At 36.2% G+C, this 24,570-nt stretch overlaps 1 protein-coding gene across 6 annotated transcripts in view; it reads right to left on the bottom strand.

The window, feature by feature from the left end:
- The window catches only part of Mipol1 (mirror-image polydactyly 1), a 310,896-nt gene that overhangs the window by 200,383 nt on the left and 85,943 nt on the right, over positions 1 to 24,570 (bottom strand). For all 6 annotated transcript variants that reach the window (XM_036206363.1, XM_036206364.1, XM_036206359.1 and 3 more), the window contains exons 3-5: positions 23,985 to 24,120; positions 22,648 to 22,753; positions 5,714 to 5,843 (exon numbers count right to left, since the gene is read on the bottom strand). In XM_036206363.1, the coding sequence (XP_036062256.1) occupies positions 5,714 to 5,843; positions 22,648 to 22,753; positions 23,985 to 24,120 (372 nt within the window). The remainder of the gene's footprint in view (positions 1 to 5,713; positions 5,844 to 22,647; positions 22,754 to 23,984; positions 24,121 to 24,570) is intronic.

Below are 24,570 nucleotides of genomic sequence, written 5' to 3'. Positions count from 1 at the left end.
ACCTTGCCTTTGAAGTGCTGACACATAGACAAAAGGCAAGAGAATGTGTGTGGCTGGGCTTTAATCAGTTTCTTTACAGAAACAGGTGACAGATCTGATATAAAACATAATCACTGTCTCTTCCTGAAATAGAATATTAAAAAGTGAGACAAGGTTTTTAATGTTAATACATTATAAGATGGAAGTCAGTATATTTAATGTAATTTTCTGAACTGAATCATTAATTGTCTTGCTAAAGATGAAATAAATGAACAAAATTATTTCAAAAAATTATATTTAGGCCTTCAACAAATAAACCATGTACTGTATCATTTACTGTCACACCAAAATTAGACATTCTATCTTTTCAAAAGAAATAACATAAAACACACAAGGCCTTCAGTTTTATAAAAAAAAAAAAAAGAGTCATCTTAGGTTGGTAAAGTTTACAAGAAGAATGTATAAAATAACAAAAATTTCTGGTTATTTTAACGATTTAAAGTAATAGATGATATTATATAAAATATAGCCAGTAAACAATAAAGTACATCTCACTAATAGAGGGCTTATAAGTAGACAAAAGAATCTTAGCCATTTATATACTCATAATAATGCCTACTGAGTCTAACTTAACAGTTATGATAATTAGTTAAGAATTTTGCTGAAGTAAATGTTCATGGGCTCAAGTTTCAATTGATTTCCTATACCATGCAAATTCTGACTGACAACTTTGCAATCTAAGTGAAAAGTCCATGCATGAGATGTCACAATTCTTGAGTTATCCCTTGATCCATCAATATTACCTCTGTCTTTTCTGAAAGTTAGTGCAACAGTAAGAAGCAGAACAATGACCTCAAGTAATAAAGAGTTTGTGATCCGAAAAACATAAATAAAAACATTTCAGTCTAGTAAAACATCTATGGGTGTAAACAAATTGATTTTAAAATATATTTAGGGAGATAAAGGTACTAGAATAACCACATGATTCTATAAGAAAAAAGTTGAAGGAGTAATATATGATTTTAAGGCATACAAGTTTCAGAAAATAAGACTATATAATACTGACAAAGAGGTAGATACACACACACACACACACACACACACACACACACACACACACACATATAAATGGGACAAGACAAAATTTAGTCCACAAAACACCCCACATGCATACAACAAAGTTATGCTCAATAGAAGTACAAAGAAAACCCTGGTGTAGTAACAGGCTTTGCATTCAGTGGTAATAGAGAAGAACAACAATAGGAAAAAGGAACACACATTACTTATGCCTTCTGAAAAACTAAAAATGGCCCACATATTGTCATGGTGTGAAACTGAAATGTTTCCCATAGGCTCAAGTCTTGAGTGTTGGTTCCCCATAGTTTGGAGTGGCTGTGGAACCTGTAGGAGGTTGCCTACTAGCTCAAGTAGGGCATTAGGAACAGAACTCGAAAGGCTATAGTCTAGCCCCCGTTCCCTATACTTTCTGAAGCCTGGTCTGCAGCAAATGGACCGCCACTGCAAATGCTCCTACGCCATGGACTGAGCCATTCCATCCTGCCTTCCCTTTATCATCAAATACTGAAACCTACTCAACTGTGGCCCAAAACAAACTCTTATTTTCTGAAGATGACTCTATCAGGTATTGTGGTCAAAGACACATGAAGGTCAGTGAAAGTCTGGTACAGAGAAGTAGGTTTGTCATTGTGATAAACTTAACATGAGGTTCCTAGGCTTTGGAACTACTTTGTGGGAGGAGTATGCAAGAGTTTAAAGATATAAACTATGATGACTCAAGAATTCTCTAAGTATTGTTGAATGGGTGATTCAGATACAAACATAAAAACCACATCACTTAGAGAAATGCATGCAGTAAAATCTTAGCTTGTGAACTTTCAGGCTAGAAGAAGACTCTACTGGCAACTGAACTATATGCCATTTGTGTTACCATTGGGCAAAGAATTATGTCTAAGCAGGTCCTGAAAATCTGAGCAAAGATGAATTTAAAAACACGGGACTAATTATTTGGTAAAGAAAACATCAAGATAGCATAACATCCAGTCTATAGCATAGTCCTCACAGTCTACTTTTAGCTAGGTTTATTGTAAGAAACATGAGCAAAAGGCAAAGGAGTTGAAAAACACAATTTGGTTAGAAAAGGAGCTCCCAGGGGAAAGGGGTGGGATAGGAGCATTTAAAGATACAAACAAGGTAGATCAAGATAAAGTGGGCAATGTTATTAAATAGATTAGCACCATTAGAAATGCTCTGCACTTTCCACTGGAATAATATGAAATAATATAAAAAGATGGCATCCAAAAATGGAGCCTCAGGGTACTCTGCTTAAACTGAGTTTCCTAGAAAACTGGGATCTTAATAAGCAGCCTTGGCTAGCCTAAAATTCACCATATAAACCAGGCAGTCCAAAAATTCACCAAGATCCACCTGCCTTTGCCTCTGGAATTCTGGGATTAAAGACATGAACCACCATGCCTGGGTCTATGTAACTTTTGTTCCTAGTTCAGTGCCGCAGCAGTCAGAGGTCCAAGTGGGCTGGCAACAGAACTTGGTGTCTTCCACATGATGCTGGTTTTTTAGACATCCAAAATGCATGAGTTATAGGGTCCTTGAGTATTGTACAGCTATTTCCTCAGAATTGAAATATTCCCTCCTGGAGGAAGGCACAAAAGACTTGTGAAGTCAATGAGACTTACAGGATTTACAGATCCACTCCTTAAGGCTTTAAAAGCAGTAATGACTGTTAGGGAGAGCAGATTCTCAACAAGCTGAATCACAAGCAAGTTGTACAGACAGCTCTAGAGGTATAGCTTTCAGAAGTCATCACCCATGCTGGGGTGGGCTGTTTAGTTATGTAGCTGCCTTTGAGTCACCCATGTTCTTTTATGTTTATGCATATAATCAACACCATGAAACTGATTAGTTCACTAAGCTAGACGGGTGGCTTTGTTTCTTTAGTCACTTCTCCTAGGAAGAGCCATGCAACCTAGAGGTGTGGATCAAGGTTTATGAGAAAGCTTGGGAAGTTAAGACATGTGGAACTTCAGGGCACTCTTTACAATAAGTCTCTATGGAGCTCATGTGAAAACCTATGAGGACAAGGTCAGTTACAACAGAGAACCCAGAATGCTGGAGATTACAGGAACATTGGAAATCTACAAAAGAAAACTGTAGGTACTGAATGAAGACAGCCCAACAGAGAGGCCACATATGTTGCTAACTACAGGACTACTGTGATGGTTAATATTGAGTGTAGACCTAACAGAATCTAGCATAACCTGGAAGACTAGCATCTATGAAAGCTATGGGGGATTTTCTAGACAGGCTTAATTGAGGTCATATGAACCAGCCCAAAGGTGCCATGTTAATGAGGTCTCCGGCCGAAGAAAAAGGGAAAGCAAGGTGAGCATCAGCATCTATCTTTCTCTACTGGTTGGCTGCCTTAAGCTCTTACCACCACACTTCTGCCATCACAATAGACTGTATCCTACCAAACTATGTCAAATAAAGCCTTCTGTCTTTAAGTTGCTTTTCTCAAGCATTTCCTTCACAGTAATGAGTAAAGTAGCTAAAATACCATAAAGATGAATCAACTCAAGCCCACTGGAATTCATATCATGAGACCATATGCCCCAGGTGCCAAACATAGGGCTTCAGAATCTAACATTTGTCCTGCTGGGTATAAGTCTTGCTTTATTCCAGTCTACTCTTGCCATTGTCCTGATCCTCCCTTTTGGAATAAGAATATTTATCCTTTGCCACTGTGAACTGTAATTCTGTAACAAGTAATAACTTATATTATATAGGCCTTATTTTATCTATTTGATGGATCAGTAACCGAGTCCCAGAGACCCTGTGTAATTTGATCATACTGTAGGTAAATAGCTAGGAAGCAACAAATCTAAGCTTTGAGGACACATTGCTGGATCCAGGGCTCTTACTTGCTATACTACACTTCCTCTCAAATAAACCTGTATGTAGCAATAACATGCCTTTTATAAAATTAATTTTATAGATAAACCAATATACCACAAAGAACCTATCTTTGTAGATAACTAGGTTTATATTTAAACAGAAAAACAAAGATACAATGTTTGGAATAGGGTTGATTTTCTTACTGGTTAAGATGGTGACTGAGTATACGAAAAACATCTAAATATTACTAATAAATAAAGAATACAAATGAAAGCCTCAATGATATCTCGTCCTAATCAAAAATGAAAAAAAAATCTAAATGAGAATGCAGAAAAATGTGAGCTCATATACTACCAGTAGTATCATAAATCAATGTATCAATTATAGAGGATAATAGTAAAGAATCTAAAAAATAGAACTACAATATGAACCAACTATCTCCTTTTGAATATATATATGAAGAAAGTACAATCAATAGGTCAAAGACAACTACATTCCTTTGTTTAGTGTGGAGTTATTCACAATAGCCAAGCTATATACTACTTGAGGTATCAACAACTAGCAGCCAAAAGAATAAAGAGTGTCATTGAGGCTGTTATTTAGCTTTCTGTTCAATGCTTGAGACAATCAATTTAAAGGAGCCTAAGGTTTACTTTAGCTCTAATTTCAGAGGTTTCAAATCAAGGTCACATGGCTCTACCGCTGTTGAGCTCCAATGAGGCAATCCATGACAACAAGGAGCATGCTGAGGTGGGAGCACTGACCTTGAAGAAAGGAGCAAAGACAGAGAGGGGAAGGAATTGGGGTCCTACTATTCCCCTTGGTTGCATATCGCTAGTGACCTAACTTTCTAATAATCATAGCTCTGGAAGGTTTCCTCACCCCCCAATACTGCCACAGGATGGAAACTAATCCTTTAACATATGGGTGTTTGGGAGGAGACATTTAATATCCAAAGAATGCTATAGCCATAAAGAAAATGTCTGATCCCTAGAACCTACGTAGTGGAAGGGGATAATCAATTCCTAAAAGTTGTTTTCTGACCACCACACAGCTGTGGTAGAATACACAAAATCATACTTACTTCACACCTTCAACTACCCTTCCCACCTCAACACAATAAATTAATAAGTATCCTTAAAATAATAAGAAATTAGGTTTACATATAAAAATTTGAATAGTATTTCTAGAATTTCTAAATGTGGTTTTATTTACCACATAGAATCAACTGAGTTGCCAACAATGTAGCTTCTTAGACTCAATTATATTGTATCAATAACATTTTAAATTCTGTTAATGATGTTCAGATATGACAGGACTGACACACATATGATCTCACAGAGACGATGGCAGCATGCACAGGGCCTGCACAGGTTCCATCCAGATGGGGCTCCAGTACTGAGAGGGAGACACAGAGATGAGCTCCCATCCCTAACCATGGTGCACATGCAGTCAAAACACCAGTATATTAAAAAGCAAACAAACAAAACAAAAAACTTGGTATTAAGGGAGTTGAGAAGAATCACATGGGAAAGTTGGGTAAGACAGCAGTCACTGGCAACAGAACTCTAAAGAAGTAACCATACTGACTGCATGGATTCCCGTTTTCTCCCTAAAGATTTGATTATCATCCTTGTCAGGCAAACCACAAGCATGCCTGAATTTTAGGAAACTAACCTAGGGATATGAATTGTCTTGATGTAATAAAAAGCAGCAGTAACACATGTGACTATGCAACCACCACATATATCCATACACTTTATAATGTTTATATCACACACAATTTTAAATGTATACGCACAGTTTTAGTGACATTTCCATATGCTTCACACGTGCAACCGCTTCGTCTCTCTCCTGAAGAGCTGACTGCAGTCTGCACATAATAGCTTCATCACGTTCTCGCTGTGCCAAATACACTTCTTCAACCAAAGCTACAAAATGAGAGAACCCAAAATCAATGAAAATAAAGTAGAAATGCACAAGTAAAAGCAAAAACTAATTCTACTACATTAAGAGGTATTTATTTGATTAAACTACTACTAATTAATGACTCGAAGCATTTTTAATAACTACTACAACATGAAGATATTTGGTATGTGTAAAGGGAGAAAGTTAAGCCGGGCAGTGGTGGCGCATGCCTGTAATCCCAGCACTCAGGAGGCAGAGGCAGGCGGATCTCTGTGAGTTCGAGGCCAGCCTGGTCTACCAAGCGAGTTCCAGGAAAGGCGCAAAGCTACACAGAGACACCCTGTCTCGAAAAACCAAAAAAAAAAAAAAAAAAAAAAAAAAAAAAAGGAGAAAGTTAAATGGCTTCACTTGAAAAACAGTGAGTTTGTTTAAAAAAATGAGACTCAAAATACTGCAATTATACATGTATATGTATAGCATATGAAGAATAAGTTAATAACATTTTTTTGTTTGTTTGTTTTTTGAGACAGGGTTTCTCTGTATAGTTTTGGTGCCTGACCTGGATCTCACTCTATAGACCAGGCTGGCCTGAAACTCACAGAGATCCTCCTGCCTCTGCCTCCCGAGTGCTGAGATTAAAGGCGTGCAGCACCATCGCCTGGGTAATAACATTATTAAAATCAAGTATATTCCTACTGTAATCTAGAAAATCTCTAGTGTATTATATAAAGATATTCACATACACAAGTGTGAAAAAATAGATAAAAATACTAACTATGGTATCCTCTGTAACAACAAAACTTAAAAATCACCCAAAATTTTCATCAATACAAACAGGAAAGGACACATTCAGAAAGAATTGCCATCTGGCAATTGAATTAACTCTGGGAGACAGAAAAACAGAAATGAAATAGCAAGTTACAAACTAAAGCAACTCTCCTATTTATGCATATGCACAACAGGACAGCAGTTCAATGAGTGTGACAGTGAATAACACTGTACATTCACACAGAACAGGAAGCACCTTTGAAGCAGTTTGCATTTTGAATGGCATCTCTTACTCTTATGAGAACTCGGATATTATCTGAAACTGACTTTTCTTAAGTGTAATTTTTAAGACCTTGCAAATACCTTAAAATATTACAAAATGTTAAGCAATATGGCCTTAAATACCTAGATAATTGCTCCTGCCACAGTTGTTATAAATTAATAAAACTGTTCAAGACAGCTATTGGTGTACTTAAATTAAAAGTGGTGGTAAAGAGAAACAACTGCCATGGTACTAAACCAGCGTAACTCCTAACTACATTTCAAACACTTGCCCTTACACCCAGAGATCAGTATAGTCCTCATCCCTCATCACAAAAAAACTTCTCCATAACAGACAAAAATCAAAGCAGAAACCTACAGCCAAAATGTAGGATGTGGGTCCCAACCTTCAAAATGAAAAGTTGTGGGTCCCAGTCTTCACTGATCTAACTACAAAACAATTCCTGCACCTAAGCGCAGGGAACACTGTGAGGGAGGGACAGAAAGACTCCAAGAGACAGAGGAACAAGGGGCTTGCTGTGAGACTGCATTTCCTGGTAATGCCCAAAGCTATAGCCCCTAAAATCTTACCAATGTGCCTGCCTAAACATGACCCCCCACTAAGGAAGTTGAAATAAAAAGACATCCTTATTTGAAGGGAGGGATCTACAGCTAGTAAACGCAACCAAAAGGAAGTGGGAAAGAAAAATCTTCAAACAGATGGAAGAATGATAAAAAGTAGAAGGCATAAAAAAATGAAGGAAAAACAACAGAAATGGTAAATCTTAGGGCGACTACAGCAAAATATTTTTGAGTTCCATTAAACGGGTTTATGGTGGAAAGCAAAAACTTGAACATTGATGGAGTTTTCAGTGAATTTAATGCAGATTTAATACATTAAAAAACAGACTCCTGATAGAAATTCCAAGCATCCAATAGTTGTTCAGTCCACAAGGCTGGGATGTCTTAGCTGGTCTCCAGGATAAGTTAAAATCCAAAAGAAGTAGGCTCTAATATGAGCAGAGAATGTCTCAGCAGCAGGACAGATGAACTTGCCAGCTAGAGTGAGAGGAAGCACACAAAGCAAAAGAGCATCCTTCTTCTGTGTCCTCTTAGACAGGCTGCCACCAAAAGGTGTGGCTCTGATTGAGGATAGGTCTTCTGTTCTCAAGTGGTCTAGACTTATAGGTTGGGTCTTCCCACTTCAAATGATACAATCAAAAAAATCCCTCACAGGAGTGGCCAGCTCCTTGGGTTTTAGTTGAATCCAGATGCAGTCAACTTGATAACCCAAATTAGCCATCACAAGTCCACTGATTGTCAATACGGCAACCAATGTCATTTTGATTTTCCAAATGAAAATAATAATCAGTTCACAATTACACCTAACATGACATAACTCTCCCATGTACAACTGCAAACACAATATGTATTTTAGAAAATTACATGCAGGAATGACAAATCTATAACCAGAATAAGTGTTTACTCCAGTAAGGACAAAGCATTGTCCATTGTATGAAGGAAAGGGCCCAATATAGTAACCCTGTCACTAGGTCACTGGCTAGTCACCTCAGGGAATAGTGCCAAATCAGTGGCTCAGTGTTGGTCTCTGCTGTAAGCAGAACTGGCACTCAGCAGCTATAGCCTGGTCAGCATCAGTGAGTGGAAGTCCACGTTGCCAAGCCCAGGCATTCCCTCAGCCTCCACCACCATGGCCACAGTATTCATGGGCCAATCGAGTAATGACAGGGATGGGCTAGGTAAAAAGGCTGACTGTTCACCAAACAGGTCATTCTATATACTTGATTACTTGAACTCCTCCACAGATGAAGTCACCTTTCAATGAACATTACATTGGGCCACAAGAATCTTCATATCCTTTGCCCATTTGGAAAGATCTATCCACATCCTTCACCAGATATCTTTCTCACAGATTTTCCACAATCATGCTCTTTCTAAGTGCCTGACAATCCAGTCAATCCACTGACTATAGTCCATCAGTCAGTGAATTGAACATCTGGACATTTCTCCTTTTAAACAAAATGTACAAGCATGTGTATTGTCCAAACTTCTGTCCACTGTGAAAATTTCCCTTTACCAGTGTCTTTCAGGATTGTTCCAGAAAGGGGTTGAAATGCTGTATCTGTCCATTTCTGGGTGTGGTCTACACAACAGTAAAACAGGTTCTAGTTATCTCTTTGTCAGTTAACCAATCAGGACACAGCCCATGAAGCAACAGGTTCCACTCCCATTTGACAATGGGTTGCTGCTGTTCATGTCCTAGGTTATGGCTGATGGATCAGAAAATACCCACATCGTGATGGGAAGTTCAGGTTGCATGGTAACTTGGTAGGCCATTGCCAAACATTCATTTTCCATTAAGGCCCAATAGCAAGACAAGAACTGTCTCTCAAAGGGAGAATAGTTGTCTGCAGATGATGGTTATGTCATTGCTCCAAAATCCCAAGTCTCTTCTGTGATTCACATATAAAGGCCTATGTTTCCAAATAGCATCCCAATCTGCCACTGACATCCCAAGTACCACTGAGTCTGTTGGATCATATGCTTCAAATAGTAAAGCAGTATTCACAGCAGCCTTGACCTGTTGAAGAGTCTTTTTCTATTCTAGGCCCTACACAAAACTAGAAGCTTTCTGAGTCACATAGTATATGGGTTGAATTAATATACCCAAGTGAGGAATGTTCTGTTTCCAGAATACCAATATGAACAATAAACATTGTATTTCTTTTTTGGTAGTGGGAGGGGATAAGGGCAATAACATACCCTTTCCCTTAAAAAGAATATCTCTATATAGCCTACACCCTTGGACTCCTAGAAATTTGAATGAGGTCAAAGGCCTTTGAATTTCAGATGGATTTACTTCCCATGCACATATGCATCAGCAAGATCAAAGTAGTTGCTGTCTCCTATTCACTTGGTCCAATTGCCACAATGTCCTCAGTATAATGGATGAGTGTGATACTATGTCACACAGATGGAAGACCAAGATCCCTGCAAACTAGATTATGCACAGGACTGGAGAGTTAATTAATATACCCTTGTGGTACAACTGTAAAAGTATACTGCTGGACTTTTGCCAACTAAAAGCAAATTACTTCTGATAGTCTTTATGGACAGGTACTGAGAAAAAAAAAACAAACAAAACAAACAAAAAAACAAACATTTGCTAGATCAATAGCTGTATTCCATGTATCAGATGTGTTAATTTGCTCAGGTAAGACATATGTCTGCAATTGGATTCAACACTTGATTGAGTTTTCAATAGAAAACTGTCATTCTACATGATCCATCTGTTTTCTGTGCAGTCCAGATAGGAGAGTTAAAGATGTGGTCGGAACGCCCTCCCATTCCTCTAGGGATGTAATGATAGTTTGGTGCACTATTTTCCACTGGCTTCCTCTTTGTATTTCCAATCATAACAGCCTTCACTTTCCAGATCAGGGAACCAATGTGAGAATTCTGCCAACTTCTAAGTGTATCTATTCCAATTATTTATTCTGGAACTGGGTGGTGGTGGTGGTGGTGGTGCTGGAGAATCACAGGATGAGTTCTGGGACCCACTGGACCTACTGTGAGTCATACTTCAGTCAAAACTCCATTAATCACCTGATCTCCATAATCCCCTGCTCTAAGTGGAGGACCCTAATGCTTCTTAGGGCCTCTCAGAATTAGTGGCAATTCAGAACCTGTATCCAATAGATCCAGGAAAGTCTGCTTTCTTTCTCCTGGCATGCAGTTACTATTATAAAAGGTTGCAAGTCACTCTGGGAAAGGATGGGAGAAAAGACAACAGTAAATTTTTCTGATATTTTATCAAGAGCCTTCCTTCGGGGTCCTGGCAGTCCCTTCAATCAAGGGGTTCTGGGTCTGCAAACTATCTCAAGTCTGGAAATTGATCAAAGACAGATACCCTCTTGCCATGATCCAACGTAGCTTCATTTTATCCCACCATAGAAGGCCACTTTGCCTGTGCTGCCCATTACAATAGCCATGCTCATTATGTCTTTGGTCATTCAGTGTAGCTACTTGGTACCTGCTACTCAGGGCTCTGCATTTAATTCCTCCAACAGAGCAGTATTATCTAGAAGCCTGAGGTCTGGTGAAGGAAAAGAACAATGGCAATGCTCTACACATGTGCTGGTGCTCCGCTCACACTTCTCATGTTACAGGATGAGTGAAGGGCACATTGTCTGGGCATTCCCACAGTGGAAAACTAGGTTTTGCAAGCTGTACCCACTCTAGTATTACACTTTCTGATTCTTAATGTCCCTTCATCAACACCAAAAAATGGATACCTGTCATCTCCAGCTGCTTTTCAGTAGGCCATCTTTTGACAAATTCTTCAGACAACCAAGCAAATAATTTTTGGACACCATTTTTTTAACTGTGCATACTTCCACACTAAACCTAGTATCTTCACTCCTGATCCAGTTCTATGTTCCTTTTACAATTATTCCACATCTTTAAAATCTATTCCCACACATATTCCCCAAAATTCTGATTGAATGAATTAGCAAACTCATAAGCTTTTTGGTGGGGTGCCACACCTCTTCATTCTTTCTACTGCCCCTCTAAGTCTTAAGTCTGGTTATGGGTGTAGAGACAACTATTGCTAAGCCCTGAGGGATATCAGGATTATCTTGCCTGGCATTTTCTTCAGAGAAAGTCACTGCTAGTTCTACAGACAATGAAAGATTAATTTCCTCAGGCAAAGGCAGAAAGTGTAATACTTCAGGGCGTGGGGGAGTACATTCTCTGCTAAGGGTGGAGAGATTTTTTTTTTGGTCAGGTGATGTAAATCCACCAGAATCTGAGGGTTCAAAGTCTCAGGCTCAGGAGAGTCCTCCTACACACCACCATCCCAAATTACAGGATCCCATTTCTTACCAATTAGGACTTTAACTTCTAAGGCTAGAAGTTGAATTTTCAATGTAATTCAGACAGTCTTCTGAAGGGGGTTTTGGCTTCATTTTCTGCAGCTTAAGCTCTATGGCTGCTAGTGAAAGGATTCTCTTCCAGGGCACACTTAGAGGACTTTAGACTTCTATGCTCCTCTGGAGTCCTTCAATTCCATTACCGACTTCTTTTTCCTTTGTTACTGTATCCTGAGATGCTAGAAGTTGGTTAATTTTATCACAGAGATCAATCATTCTTTTCCTTTGTCAGTTTATCCAAAGAGTCTGTAACTTGCCAGCATCATTGTTTTCCTTATTTTTCCACAAATTGTCAAAAGTTTTATGTATATGGTCACTAAATTCCTTCATTCTCACAATAGGAGAATCCAGATAATCAAATGCATTTATCATGATAAGTTCATTAAATAGTTCACACCATGAGTTTTTTAGTGCTCTCCATGATTCTAGGAGAGGCTTCAATAATTGTAGGTATCTACAAATCAAAAGCCTGTTCCAGATAGATAATTTAAAAATGCATCCGTATACTTCTGTTGCTGTAGAAACACTTCTGGCACAATAATCTACTTAGGGTTCTTTAGAGGAACAGAACTTACAGAGTGTCAGAGTGTGTGTGTGTGTGTGTGTGTGTGTGTGTGTGTGTGATTTATTAGAATGCAATACAGAGTATGGTCCAGTTAGTCCAATAATGGTTGTCTCCCAATGGAAAGTTCTAGTATCTGACACTTCTTCAGTAAAAGGGCTGGATGTCTCAGTTGGTCTTCAGTATAAGTTGGAATTCCAAAGAAGTAGGCCTTAATGCAGGCATTACTTGCTGGCATATTATATATGCTCGTACCAGAAGTTGTGGCCCAGATTTAAGGTAGATCTTCACATCTCAAATGATCCAATAAAGGAAAATCCTTCACAAGTATCCAGAGCTGCACAGGTTTTAATTGATTCCAGATGTGGTCAAGTTGACAATCAAGATTAGTCACCACAGACGTGCAGCATTCACATTGGGCAGCGCAGAGCTGCCATGGCTCCAGCGCCAGGAAGTTGGTGCACTTTTTTGGGCCCCAAGGACACCTGAACACATGTGACATCACACACACACACACACACACACACACACACACACACACACACACACACACACCTTTAAACAAATGTACTAGAAATAAAAATCTAGAGGATGTCAGATAATCTTAAAATTTAGATATTAAATTAGCTATTGTTACTTCCCTATGTATCAAGGAAATGTCAAGACAGAAATGAGAAATATTTTGTCTGAAAAACATGAAAACAGTATATAAAAATCCATGTGGAAAAGCCATTGTCTACATAACATATCACACTAATTAACAGGTGTTAGCAGCAGTTCTCAACCTGTGGGTTGCAACCTCTTTGGCACTGAATGACCCTTTTACAGGGGTCACATATCAGATATCCTGCATGTCAGATATTTACATTACAATTCATAGCAGTAGAAAATTAGTTATGAAGCGGCACCAAAAATAATTTTATGGTTGGGGAGTCACAACAACATGAGGAACTGTATTAAAGGGTCCCAGCATTAGGAAGGTTGAGAACCTCTGTGTTAAAAGGCACTGTCACATCACCTAAGCTCCCCCATTTTCTCCTGTTGTGTAGCTGGCCTTATCTATATTATTCTGCTACCATGAATCAAGTCATTTGCAATTCTGACAGAAACTTCTATTCAGGAGGCAGTACCCAAAATATTTACTTTTCCTTCTAATACTAAACAACTGTCTTCCCATAACCATAACCTTCAATAGCTTTGAAAAATGAAACACTTGTCTTATATGGTATAGAAGCAGCATAGTCTATGACAAGATATTTTGTTGAGCATCACTTCCCTAAAGTTCAGCAACATTGTTTTTGTAAACATCTGAAACTATTTTAGTCATAGTGCAAGTATATATAAGGACAGTAATATAGTCACTTGTTACTGTTTTTAAATTAGACAAAAAGTTCTTGATCAAATAAATAAAAATAAAAAGCATCATAAACAAATAATACTTTAATTCCACTACTGCCAAAACACTTAACAGACATACTCATAATATGACTTAGTTCCAAAGCAATTAAAATTTGATTTGGGGGTGGAAAAGTCAGCTTAGGAGTTAAGAGTGCTTGTTGTTCTTGCAGAGGACCTGGGTTTGGTTCCCAACACCCATATAGTAGTTTACAATCATCCAAAACTCCATTTCCAGGGTATCCATGTCTACTTTCTGACCTCTGTGGGGACCAGGCATGCATATGGTGCACATATATTTGTGCAGGCAAAACCACTCAAATACATAAAATAAGCAAATCTAAAAATTTAAGTGTGATTTTAATTTTGACAATTTATATGTAAAAATAATTCAAAATTCTTTCTTTTCAATATTTTATAGTGGCAGGCAAAATAAGAAATAGAGGCAAAAAGAAAACTTATTTGTAGATCACTGCAAGCAGTACACCATGATGAGACAGTTCATACAAAGTACCATGTTATTCTAATTTTTCTATTATACACTACTTGCAATATGTAAGCCAGACAGGATGTAAACTTGTGATGAAATTACAAATTATCACAGAAATATATCACCCTAAATATTTTAGCATACAATATAAAATACACATTACATTTTAAATACCAACAGCTTTTCTGCTGAAAATTTCCTATTAATACAAATAAAGTGTGACCAGATTTGTTATAAAATCTAAGTTATTTCTTTAGACAAGATATTTCTATGTAGCTCAAGGTGGACTTGAATTCATGTTCCCCTGTATGAGCCAACAATACAGACAGTTCACATACTGTATGCTGTACTTCATATTACATAATATGGTACCTGATAAAATGATTGTCTACTCATCTCTATGATTAGCGGTCAGAATGCCTATTTGGTCCTGTATGATTAACAAAAGTAGGTTTAATTTTATAAGACTATTCAAAAATCCAAGTATCTAGATGTGTATTTGAAGATTAACAAGTAGCTATTTGAATGCAAAATTTAAAATGCTCCAAACACACATACATGCCACATTCAAAATCTAGTTATGGGACTAGAGAGATGGCTCATCTGTTCAGAGCATTTTCTGTTCTTTCAAAGGAGTAATGTTTGGTTCTCAGTATCCACATCAGGTGGTTCAAGTCCCAGGTAATCTGATGCTCTCTTCTGGCCTCTGAGAGGTCAAGCACACACAGAGTGCACAAAAATAAATGGAGACCAAACACTCACACAAATAGAATTTTTAAACATTAAATCTGTTAATATGAATAATAACAAATGTATTCAAAATTAAGGCATTACTAAATGGTCATTTCAAAATACCTTTTAGGTTATATGTGAATTTGGGAGTTTATACATCACCCAATTCTTTCTAGAATTCTGTACTTTTAAGGATCAATATGCAACTCTCAAATATTTTTAGTAAAGAAAACTTAATTGTAAACACTGAGCTTTTCCAAGGTAGATGACTATTACAAAGTTCACTAGAAAATCAATATAGCATTTTAGTTGGAATTTGCTCATTAAACACCCACAGCTCTAATGCAAATTATGATGGAATGAATAAAGCAAATACGCATGCTTCTTTCTTTTTATTAAATGTAAAATCTACTGTTAATTGCATCTCGTATGTCATACAAACTTTTCTCCTTAACTATTAAATAGAAGCTTTAACAAAAGTCATTAGAGATTCTTTCTTTGACTTGAATAAATTTCAATATTTGTTCAGTAAAGGTTCACAGCAGTTAAATTACATTAACAAATATTATTAGCTACTGTGTAAGCCAACCAAGTAAAATACTTATATTGTAGGTAAAACAAATCATTGGGTGTTTACAATAATATTTGGATATCTCCATTTTTAAACATGGTTATCAAATACCCTATAATTCTTACTCAAATGAGGAAGATTCAGAGAGGATCACCCTTACCCCACCACTACCAAATACTCAAATTTGTTTAGTAAGCTAATTGTTTTCTAATATGGGCAAGAGTAAATATGAAGAGGATGAACCATACTAAGTATGAGTTTATTGAGTCAAAGCAGAGTACATATTTTCTTAGCAGAACTCGTCTATTGACAAACCCATATTCTACAGTTTTCATACCACTTTTAAAACATAGTAGGAAAGAGACAGTGTATTGAAAAATATTCTAGTTTAAACACTGGATCATTATTCTGTAAGCAACATAACCTGAAAGATTGATATTTCTCAGAGAGAAGTATCTATTTGTAACATCTGTGTGGTGGCTATTTAAATATAACAGGCTGAACTAAAGAGAGAGAAATCAGAATTTCTCACAATAATGCTCCACTGAAGACAATCAGCATCCCCAAATCCAAAGTAACACATATTATGTAGAAAACATCTTGTAAAAGGTAGGCCTTTATAAACAAATCTCCAATTCTCTGAATATCTACTGCTGCAGCTTTACATGAGGGTCAACAACTTTTGGGGGACACAATGATGTCAAAGGGTGTCCTTGCAAATGTGATAACTGTTCCATTGAAATGATGACATGAACATTCCTAACCATGGATATGTGTTTTACACATATAATTTACCTTCCTTAGCATAAATGTTTGTCAAAAACTTTAAAGTGGTGATTGCCTCAGGACAGAAACAAGCATGCGAACCTCACTCCAGGCTGCCTGATGCTTCTCTTGGTGGCATCACAACGCTGGCAAAACATCCAGAACTGCTTTTGCAGAACACTATTACAATTTCCTACGAGTGGATTTGATTTTTCAACATTTTATGAATTTAAAAAATTTTATTATTATTGTGTGTGTCCATTATGTTTATATATATGCAAAGTTGTTTGTGTCACAGGGTGTGTGTGGAGGTTAAAGAAAATCTTTTGTAGAGTTGACTTTCTCTTCCCACCTTTATGTGAGTTCCAGAGAAAAAGGTCACTATTTTCTGTGGCACAACTTTTATTTTTCCACATTACCCAGTTGGGAGTCTTCACATCTGGGGATATGAAATCTACATTTTAAGCATTTATATTGTCACCAAACAGAAAAACTGGGGTTGTAAGATTCAAGGACTATGTTTTCATCCTCTTAAAAATCACAACAAAACTTCTAGGCTCTCCAGAAAAGCAAATTTACATTTTCTCCTGTAGTAAAAATGAACTATCTGTATATGTGAATTAATTTAAATGAGCTGTTCAGACAAGAATCTGTATCTAAAGAGAAAAGGCACTGTGACTGCATTGCATTGTCAAATACGAGTAAGTTAGGTGAGATATATAACCATTAAATTATATGTTAAAATATAGTAAGATAAGATAGATAGATAGATAGATAGATAGATAGATAGATAGATAGACAGATGATAGATTTATAAACATGAGACTTAAAAACTAAGGAGATCATTTGGCTAAAATCCAATATTGTCTTTATTTCAGTTTAATTGGAAGAGGATCTCAAATTCATCTTCTCCATGAGATATCAGGAACCTGGATTTCTCTTTGTACCAAAGGTTAATAAGAAATGTGTCTGCAAAAGTCAAACAGCATTAAATACCAAAAACTGATTATTATTCTACAGGAGTTGTTCTGTCATTCATAATCTCTCCATGCTTCAACCTTCCACAGCTAATCTTTAATGGATGACATTCAAGAAAGAAAAATAACTAACACATAAAGCAGAGGCTCTAATGTAAGCTTCTAAGAAATAAAAAATAAAGCTTTTGAAGAAATAATGATATTTTAAACATTGTAAAATAGTACTGAAAAATACTGTTATATAAAATTTTCATAGTATCCATATTATAATAACAAGAATACTACAAAAAAGACAATAAGCACCAGGAAATGCCACAGAAATTTTAGAATAGAGAAAAGATTAAATTGAACAACATATTTTTAGAAGTTAATAACACATCACTAACATAAAAGAAATTAGTTGATGCAATCAGGGAACAGAATTTTATGTCTTACTATTATCCTCAACTGAATTAGAAAATCTTTAAAATGTTTGGAGTTTAGCGACTTTGTCTTTTTAGTTGAAAAGAGATACTTTAAAAATGTAAATATTTGCTATTTCAGCTATTTTTCCTCTAAAATACACATTCAATGATGTTTTCAAATAATATTATATATGTGTGAAATTTAAATAAGTCAAAATGAATAAGAAGTCCTCAATAGGAACAATAAAACAAACATTTCTTAAACTTATGGGGTGGTTTCTCTAAAGCTAAGTAAAACCTGATGACTATACATTTCTCTTTTATTTTATTTTCTTTTCTTATGGCAGTCATCTAATTTCCCCTGAGGTGGGTGTTTATATAACTCAGGCTAATTTTGAACTGGGATTCTCCCAAATGCTATGATTAGGAGTCTGCACCACCAAACCTAGTTTCTTTCTTTCTTTTCTTTTTTTCAGTTTTTTTAAAATTTATTATTTGGGTCTTTCACATCATGCCTCTCAATCACACCCATCCACTCACACCACTAATAAAACAAAAATAAAATTTAAGGGAAAGAAAGGAAGGCAGGGAAAATGTCATCATGGAAACAGTAGTGTGATACAGTGAGTTATATAATAAATCCCTTTATCCATACATTTTTACATGCAGGCATTCATCACAAAGAATCATTGGTCTGGTTTGAGGCTCCTGGTCCCTGCTACACCATCGATGCTGGGCCCTCACTGGGACTCTTCCTGGACATTCTGTTGCTTCCCAGTGTTGTGGAGATCCTGTAGCCCTGGGTCCGCAAGACCAACCACCCTCCTCCATGTGCCAGCAGATCACAGATACAGTGGATGTTGGTGTGGGCCAATACCAGAACCCTGGTTCTGGGGCTGGGTAGTTGTGGGGTTGGTCATCCTACCAGCTCTCCCCTGTCTCCACCACCAGGGCGAGTGTTCCAGAGGGTGGGGACATTTTTCCTGCTTTCATGCCCTAAGGTTGGTTCTCCTACATCCACACCTTCAGGGCCAGCTCTACTGTGTTGACCAGGAGAGGTTTAGAGGCCATTCTCCTGAGTGCTACATCTGATGAGGGGCAGTGACAGCTCTCCAGCTCTTATGAGGACCTCATGTACTGCTCTTCCACCTGCCTGGGGCATTGATGGGAGCTGGCTGGGGGGTTGGGCGGTGGGGTGGGGGTGAGGACATCTCTCACCACCCACACAGCTGCAGGACAGACGAGTACTGGAGTAAGAAGTTACTCTCCCATACCTACACCTTCAGGGCTGCCTCACTCACACCTCCGCAGACAGGACTGGCTCTATTGTGCTGTCCAGGCAAGGTACAAGGTCTGTTCTCCCGAGTGAGTGTTGCAGCTGGTGGTGGGGGCCAAACCTAATTTCTTACAGATATTAACAAACTTCCTGAGGTTTTAAAAGTGTAAGTCTGAAAATCAGGGGAAATGAAAAGCTATGGTAGTCAAATTAAATAATAAATAATATTTCAAATAAATACAAATAAACTCTTTGTAAAACAGACTGGGTATAAAGAAACACAGAGCCACTACCTGTTATTAGATTGGGCAAGTATTTATGCCTCTACTAATCTGTTATAAGCATTGTAATGTTGTCCACTTGATGAACAGCCCCAGAAAACAATGTGGTGTTACTCATTGAGGCCTTCTATGAGTTCATCACTTCATAAGCATTAGCCTAAAAATAAAAGCCACCTACACCAGGTTTTAACCAGTGCTGAGTTGGACTATCATTATACCTAGGAGAAAACATTGGGATCCAGCTCCAAGTCTGAACACTCAACTCCAACCAGTATACTTTCGAAGTATTGAGACTGAAACGTGTTTGTAAGCCAAAAAGGAATGCTTAACGGTTCAAATCTTTATCTTTTTTTCTGACATACACTCAGTATCTAGTTCATAATGAAGGCTCAAGATACAGTCCTTGGATTGGTAATGAAGCTTGTTAGTTAGGCTCTAGGAAAATCTCAATGACTGTGAGGAAAAGGACACTCCTGAACGGCGGGAAAGGAAAGACACACCACCCGCCAGTAGGCTTAACTGAGCTTCTAATGCTCCTCAGAACACATAGAGTGATAATGTCCACGCTTTGTAAGAAATGAGCAGCAAAACAAAGGAAGCTGAATAACAGCATTCATGAAGGTCTACTACAGTTATGTGAACCCCAACGTTTTCTACTTCATTTCTCTTACTTTGGATTCACAATTTAGTAAAATGCTATGGAATATATACATGTCATTAGCAATTTTTCTTAAATCTAATCCCTTGTCTCCAAATTTTCTAACATAATTTTCAGTGTACTTCCCTTAAAGTATATTCACAATAAATCATTAATGGAGATGTGGGTAGGTAAATGCCAGAAGCTCTGTCAAGTGTTTTCCATTATTGCTCTGGGTCTTAGGTTTTTAGAGACAGGGTCACTAATGGACGGCAAGACTGTCTGACCAGCAAGGTCCAGGGATCTCCTCTCTTCTCCCCAGCACTTGCACTCCGGGCACACGACCCACACCTGATTTTACCAGGGTCCTGGGAAATCTCAGCTCAGCTTTATTAAAAGAACAACAAATTTGTCTTTCATTTCAATATATGTGCATAAATATTGCTTCTTTTAACATAATAATGTTATCAATGCAATTTTCTTACTACTTCTTTCACTTAATTTTGAGATATAAAAGGTTTTTACATATCATCAAATATTACTTAAGAAAAATTCATAATTATTGTATCACATCTCACAACATGAATGTATATCAAAATTTACTTAACAATTCCATCATGAGATTTGTTAATATTCTTATAATCAGAACTACACAAAAAACATTCTTACAAATTTTTATATTTTATATACTCCAAGAAAATGTCTAATAGGAGGATAATTTGCCACATATTAACAAATTTTAAACCTACAAGTATTTTTGCATTGTATTTCTCTTTCCAGCATTTAGTTTGGTGTTCATGCAATATTTACTTTTTTTGTGGAAGCTGTTTTATAAACATTAATATTTTGCTTACAAACATTATAATAGATCCATGTACATTCATCTTATACTTCACAAATAGACATTTTGAAATAAAAATGTGAAGTACAGTAATAAAAACAAACATCTAGACTTCCATGGATGATTGGTTCTTCTGTGTTACAAGATACAAAGCATCACTAGCACGCAATCAGAGTCCTGCACCGCTTCTCTTTCTATTACTCTGCTGATGTAATTGCTTTTACTGCCTACTGTTTTGCTTTGGAATGCACTTCATACATATGAGGTTGAATATGAGTTTATTAAAACTTTGTATCTATTTAGAAATGATGAAAATTTCAAGAATGAACCAGGGATCAAAGTTTTTAGAGTTTCAAATCAGTGAACGGTTTTCCCTGTTTCTTTTTTAATCTCTTGAGTCCAATGCTAGTTTCAGTGAAACTATACAATCCAGCTATTTTCATCAGTTAGGTGGAAATAAGACATTTAAAACACCTTGCATATAGTAAAACAATATTCTGTTATGAATGGGAAATACATGACTAATAAGAACAATTAAATTCCTTCCACTTTTGTATATATTACTCAAAGTGTCAATCAAGAATTCTTGAATACATAACAATACATAAATATTTGAATTGTATTGAACACAATACTGAACTGTATAATTCAAAAGTTAAATAGTAAATATTATTGCTTAATAAGTCTCTTCAAGAGACAGGCTACTTAGTTACATTACTATATGAGAATAGTCCCCCAAATATTCAACTATTTCTGTAGTACATACAGAAAGTTAATTATGCATATACTTCAAAATAAATCTTACAGTACTGTCCTAGCAATATATATAATTTTTACAAAACTTCATTTTAATGTATTATTCATTTTCTTTAAAATATATTGTTATATTTCCCTATCAAAAAGAAACAAAAATTTATGGTTATTTGTCATTAATAGAAAAGTTGCCATCCAGAATTCAATTAGATTATTTATTTGTGTTCATCTTAATTACATTATCACAGGCATATTTATTTAGAATTACCATCCATTTAATATTTTGAAAATAAACTGTATTAATCATCTCTCTGACCTAAAATCCCCTAATTCTTTTATATATGTAACTAAGTTAAGTAGTTTGTAAAACATAATAATAACTTGAAATTAATCATTAAATAATTTCATAAAATATAAAATTGTTGAACAAGTAATCTCTAAAATACTTCTAAATGCTTGTCTATCATTTTACAAATTTTCACTTTGCTTAACTCAGGAAAACAGTGCAAGGGAAAAAGAGCTGCAGTGACTACGCAGATAGTGACCACTCGTTTGAAGAACCGATACGTTTGAAAGTTTGCTCCACTCAAAGACATGTGTAAGGCCGTTTCCAAAATGTAAGGCAGTCATGTACAACATTAAAATGTGGCAACCTCTCACTTTAATCTCAGGGAAAACACTATCTGTCATCATCTACATCATCAGATGTTAACTTATTAACTGCATAAAACGGTTTTTTTTTTTTTTATTCGAATGTCGGTCTCCATTGGTAATGAATATAGAACTATCTTAATACAAAGGAGAAGTATTTCCTCTCCAAGAGCTAAAACAATAAGTGGTATTTGAACTGCTGGTTGAAAGGTAGAGGCACTGGTAGTCATTATTTCCCCTTGTTTGTTCAGGCCCTTCCAACAAAACAAACAACCTTTTTGTGATTGGATTGACATGGTGTTAACAATGCATTTAATGCCCAAATCAGTGTGAATACAGGTAAAGCCCTCACTAATACCAGTACCAGGATGTTAAAGCCACCTATTTTCTAAGCAGCCAAAAGGGAAAAAAAGCTTCTCCTCCTTTGGCAAACAAGGCAATGAGCTAGTATCCACCAGCTCACATCCTACAATCACCTTCTAGCTTACCATGAACACTCATCTCCTACCTGCCGTCCTTTCAGCAACTTCAGCCTCTGCTGCTTTCTCGTGGAGTTCCAACTTAAGCTTTAATTTTCGCTTTTCCTTATCTTCTTCAGTCAATTTTTCTTGAAGCTAAAACAAATTAGAAAAAAATTATTCTTATCTGATAAATGCCTTCCATACATAATTAATTCCAAAGTAAGATTTTGTTGTTCTTAAATCTTTATATAATATTAGACTTAACTGCTTAAACACACTGACTCTCAGGGGAAAAGTTCAGGCTGCAATATATTCTCTAAGTAGTGACTATCAGAAATAATGTAAAAAATTATAAGCCATATGTATTTGTATATGTGCATACAGACATAAAACAGGAACAACAGTATTTACTAAAAACACCTACTACAGAAGCTGTTTTATTCATCCCTGTATCTTAAAGCAAAGAATTCTAAAGGATTCTACTGATCCTAAAAATGAAAAATGGGCTGTAGGTTTATGCTTCTCTTAGTAATTCCAATATTTAGAAAAAAATCAATTAAGATAATAATCTTAATGTAAGATACAAATCTGACTGTACTACTGCCTCATATTTCATTTAAATTGACACCGTTACCTGTCAAATTGGCACATAATAAAGTGCTAAATCAAAGTATGGCAAGTATCTCATGCTCATACAGAATGCTTCTTTTCATTTTCTCTTTCCTTTCCTCTCTGGACTTTCATCATCTGTGTGCTTTCCCTCAGAAACAACATTCATGCTCCAGTCTGACTGTCAGACAATGAAAATATTAAAATCAGAAAACTATACAGAATTTTTAAAAGAAAGTGAGCATCATTTAATAAATTATGTGCAGACCAGAGGATGTTGGGGAGGAACAGGAGGAAACAAAACATGACACGTATATTGAGCTGGATGCATGTAACAGTATAACAGAATACAAGGCGTATAACATCATTAACATCTTTGATGTTTGGTTACATATATTACCGAAGTGAAAGAATGCATAGATACTAATAAAAATGAAGAAAATTAACAAAGTAGCATAAAAATAGCTGATAACATAACCCACATTCCATAACATTAAAGCCAAGTTTTACTACAGTGAAATTTGAATATTTGCTTTATAGCAACATAAATTAACAGAGCTTTATGGAAAATGAGTGATATTACAGAAACCAAAAAAGCTTATTTTTATAGCCAATCACTTAACTGAACCATATCTGGATGGCAAGACAACACAAACCGACTGTGGAGGCATTAAAACACAAAATAAAACTGAATAATAATCGACAGCAGGGAAAAATGAAATAGTCAACAGCTAAGACACTCTTTACAGCAATTAGACATTTTATATTTCTATACCTTTTTATTGCTTGTTCTGAGAATTTCCAATTCTCTTTGAAGATATGCTACTGATGTCTCTTCATTTAAATCTGGGATAACTTGATGAGAAATCACAGATTCATAATTCATATCATTCTTTCCACATTCCAGTATACTATAATAAAGAGAATTATTAAATAATTTATATATAGGATTTCACAAATCACGTGAATTTCTTATTAAAAATAAATATGTAAAAATATTTAAGTTTAAACTTTTTATGTAGCTGAAGTATGATTGCTATAAAACAATAAATACATCAATTTACAGATATATCAATTTATCAGTGGATGAAATAAAGTTTGTAGAAAGCACATAGTGATCCCAAAGAGACTCTGGTTTATACTTAACCTGTACACTTTTGTCTTCATTTGCAGTTCTGGTTAGGATCAACTTATATTTTTTGCTTTCCTGAAAATGGATACAATCATTTTCCCAATTTTATTAAAACAGTATCATATTCATATTTTCATTATTAAATGGAAGACATTAAAATCAATATCCATTCCCCAAAGACTTAATGGTAAACATATTCCATAAAACAGTGATATCAACCAGTAACCAA

The sequence above is a fragment of the Onychomys torridus genome, chromosome 14 (genome assembly GCF_903995425.1).
Source record: "Onychomys torridus chromosome 14, mOncTor1.1, whole genome shotgun sequence".
NCBI lineage: Eukaryota > Metazoa > Chordata > Mammalia > Rodentia > Cricetidae > Onychomys > Onychomys torridus.
This window is presented reverse-complemented; position numbering and strand designations above follow the sequence as displayed.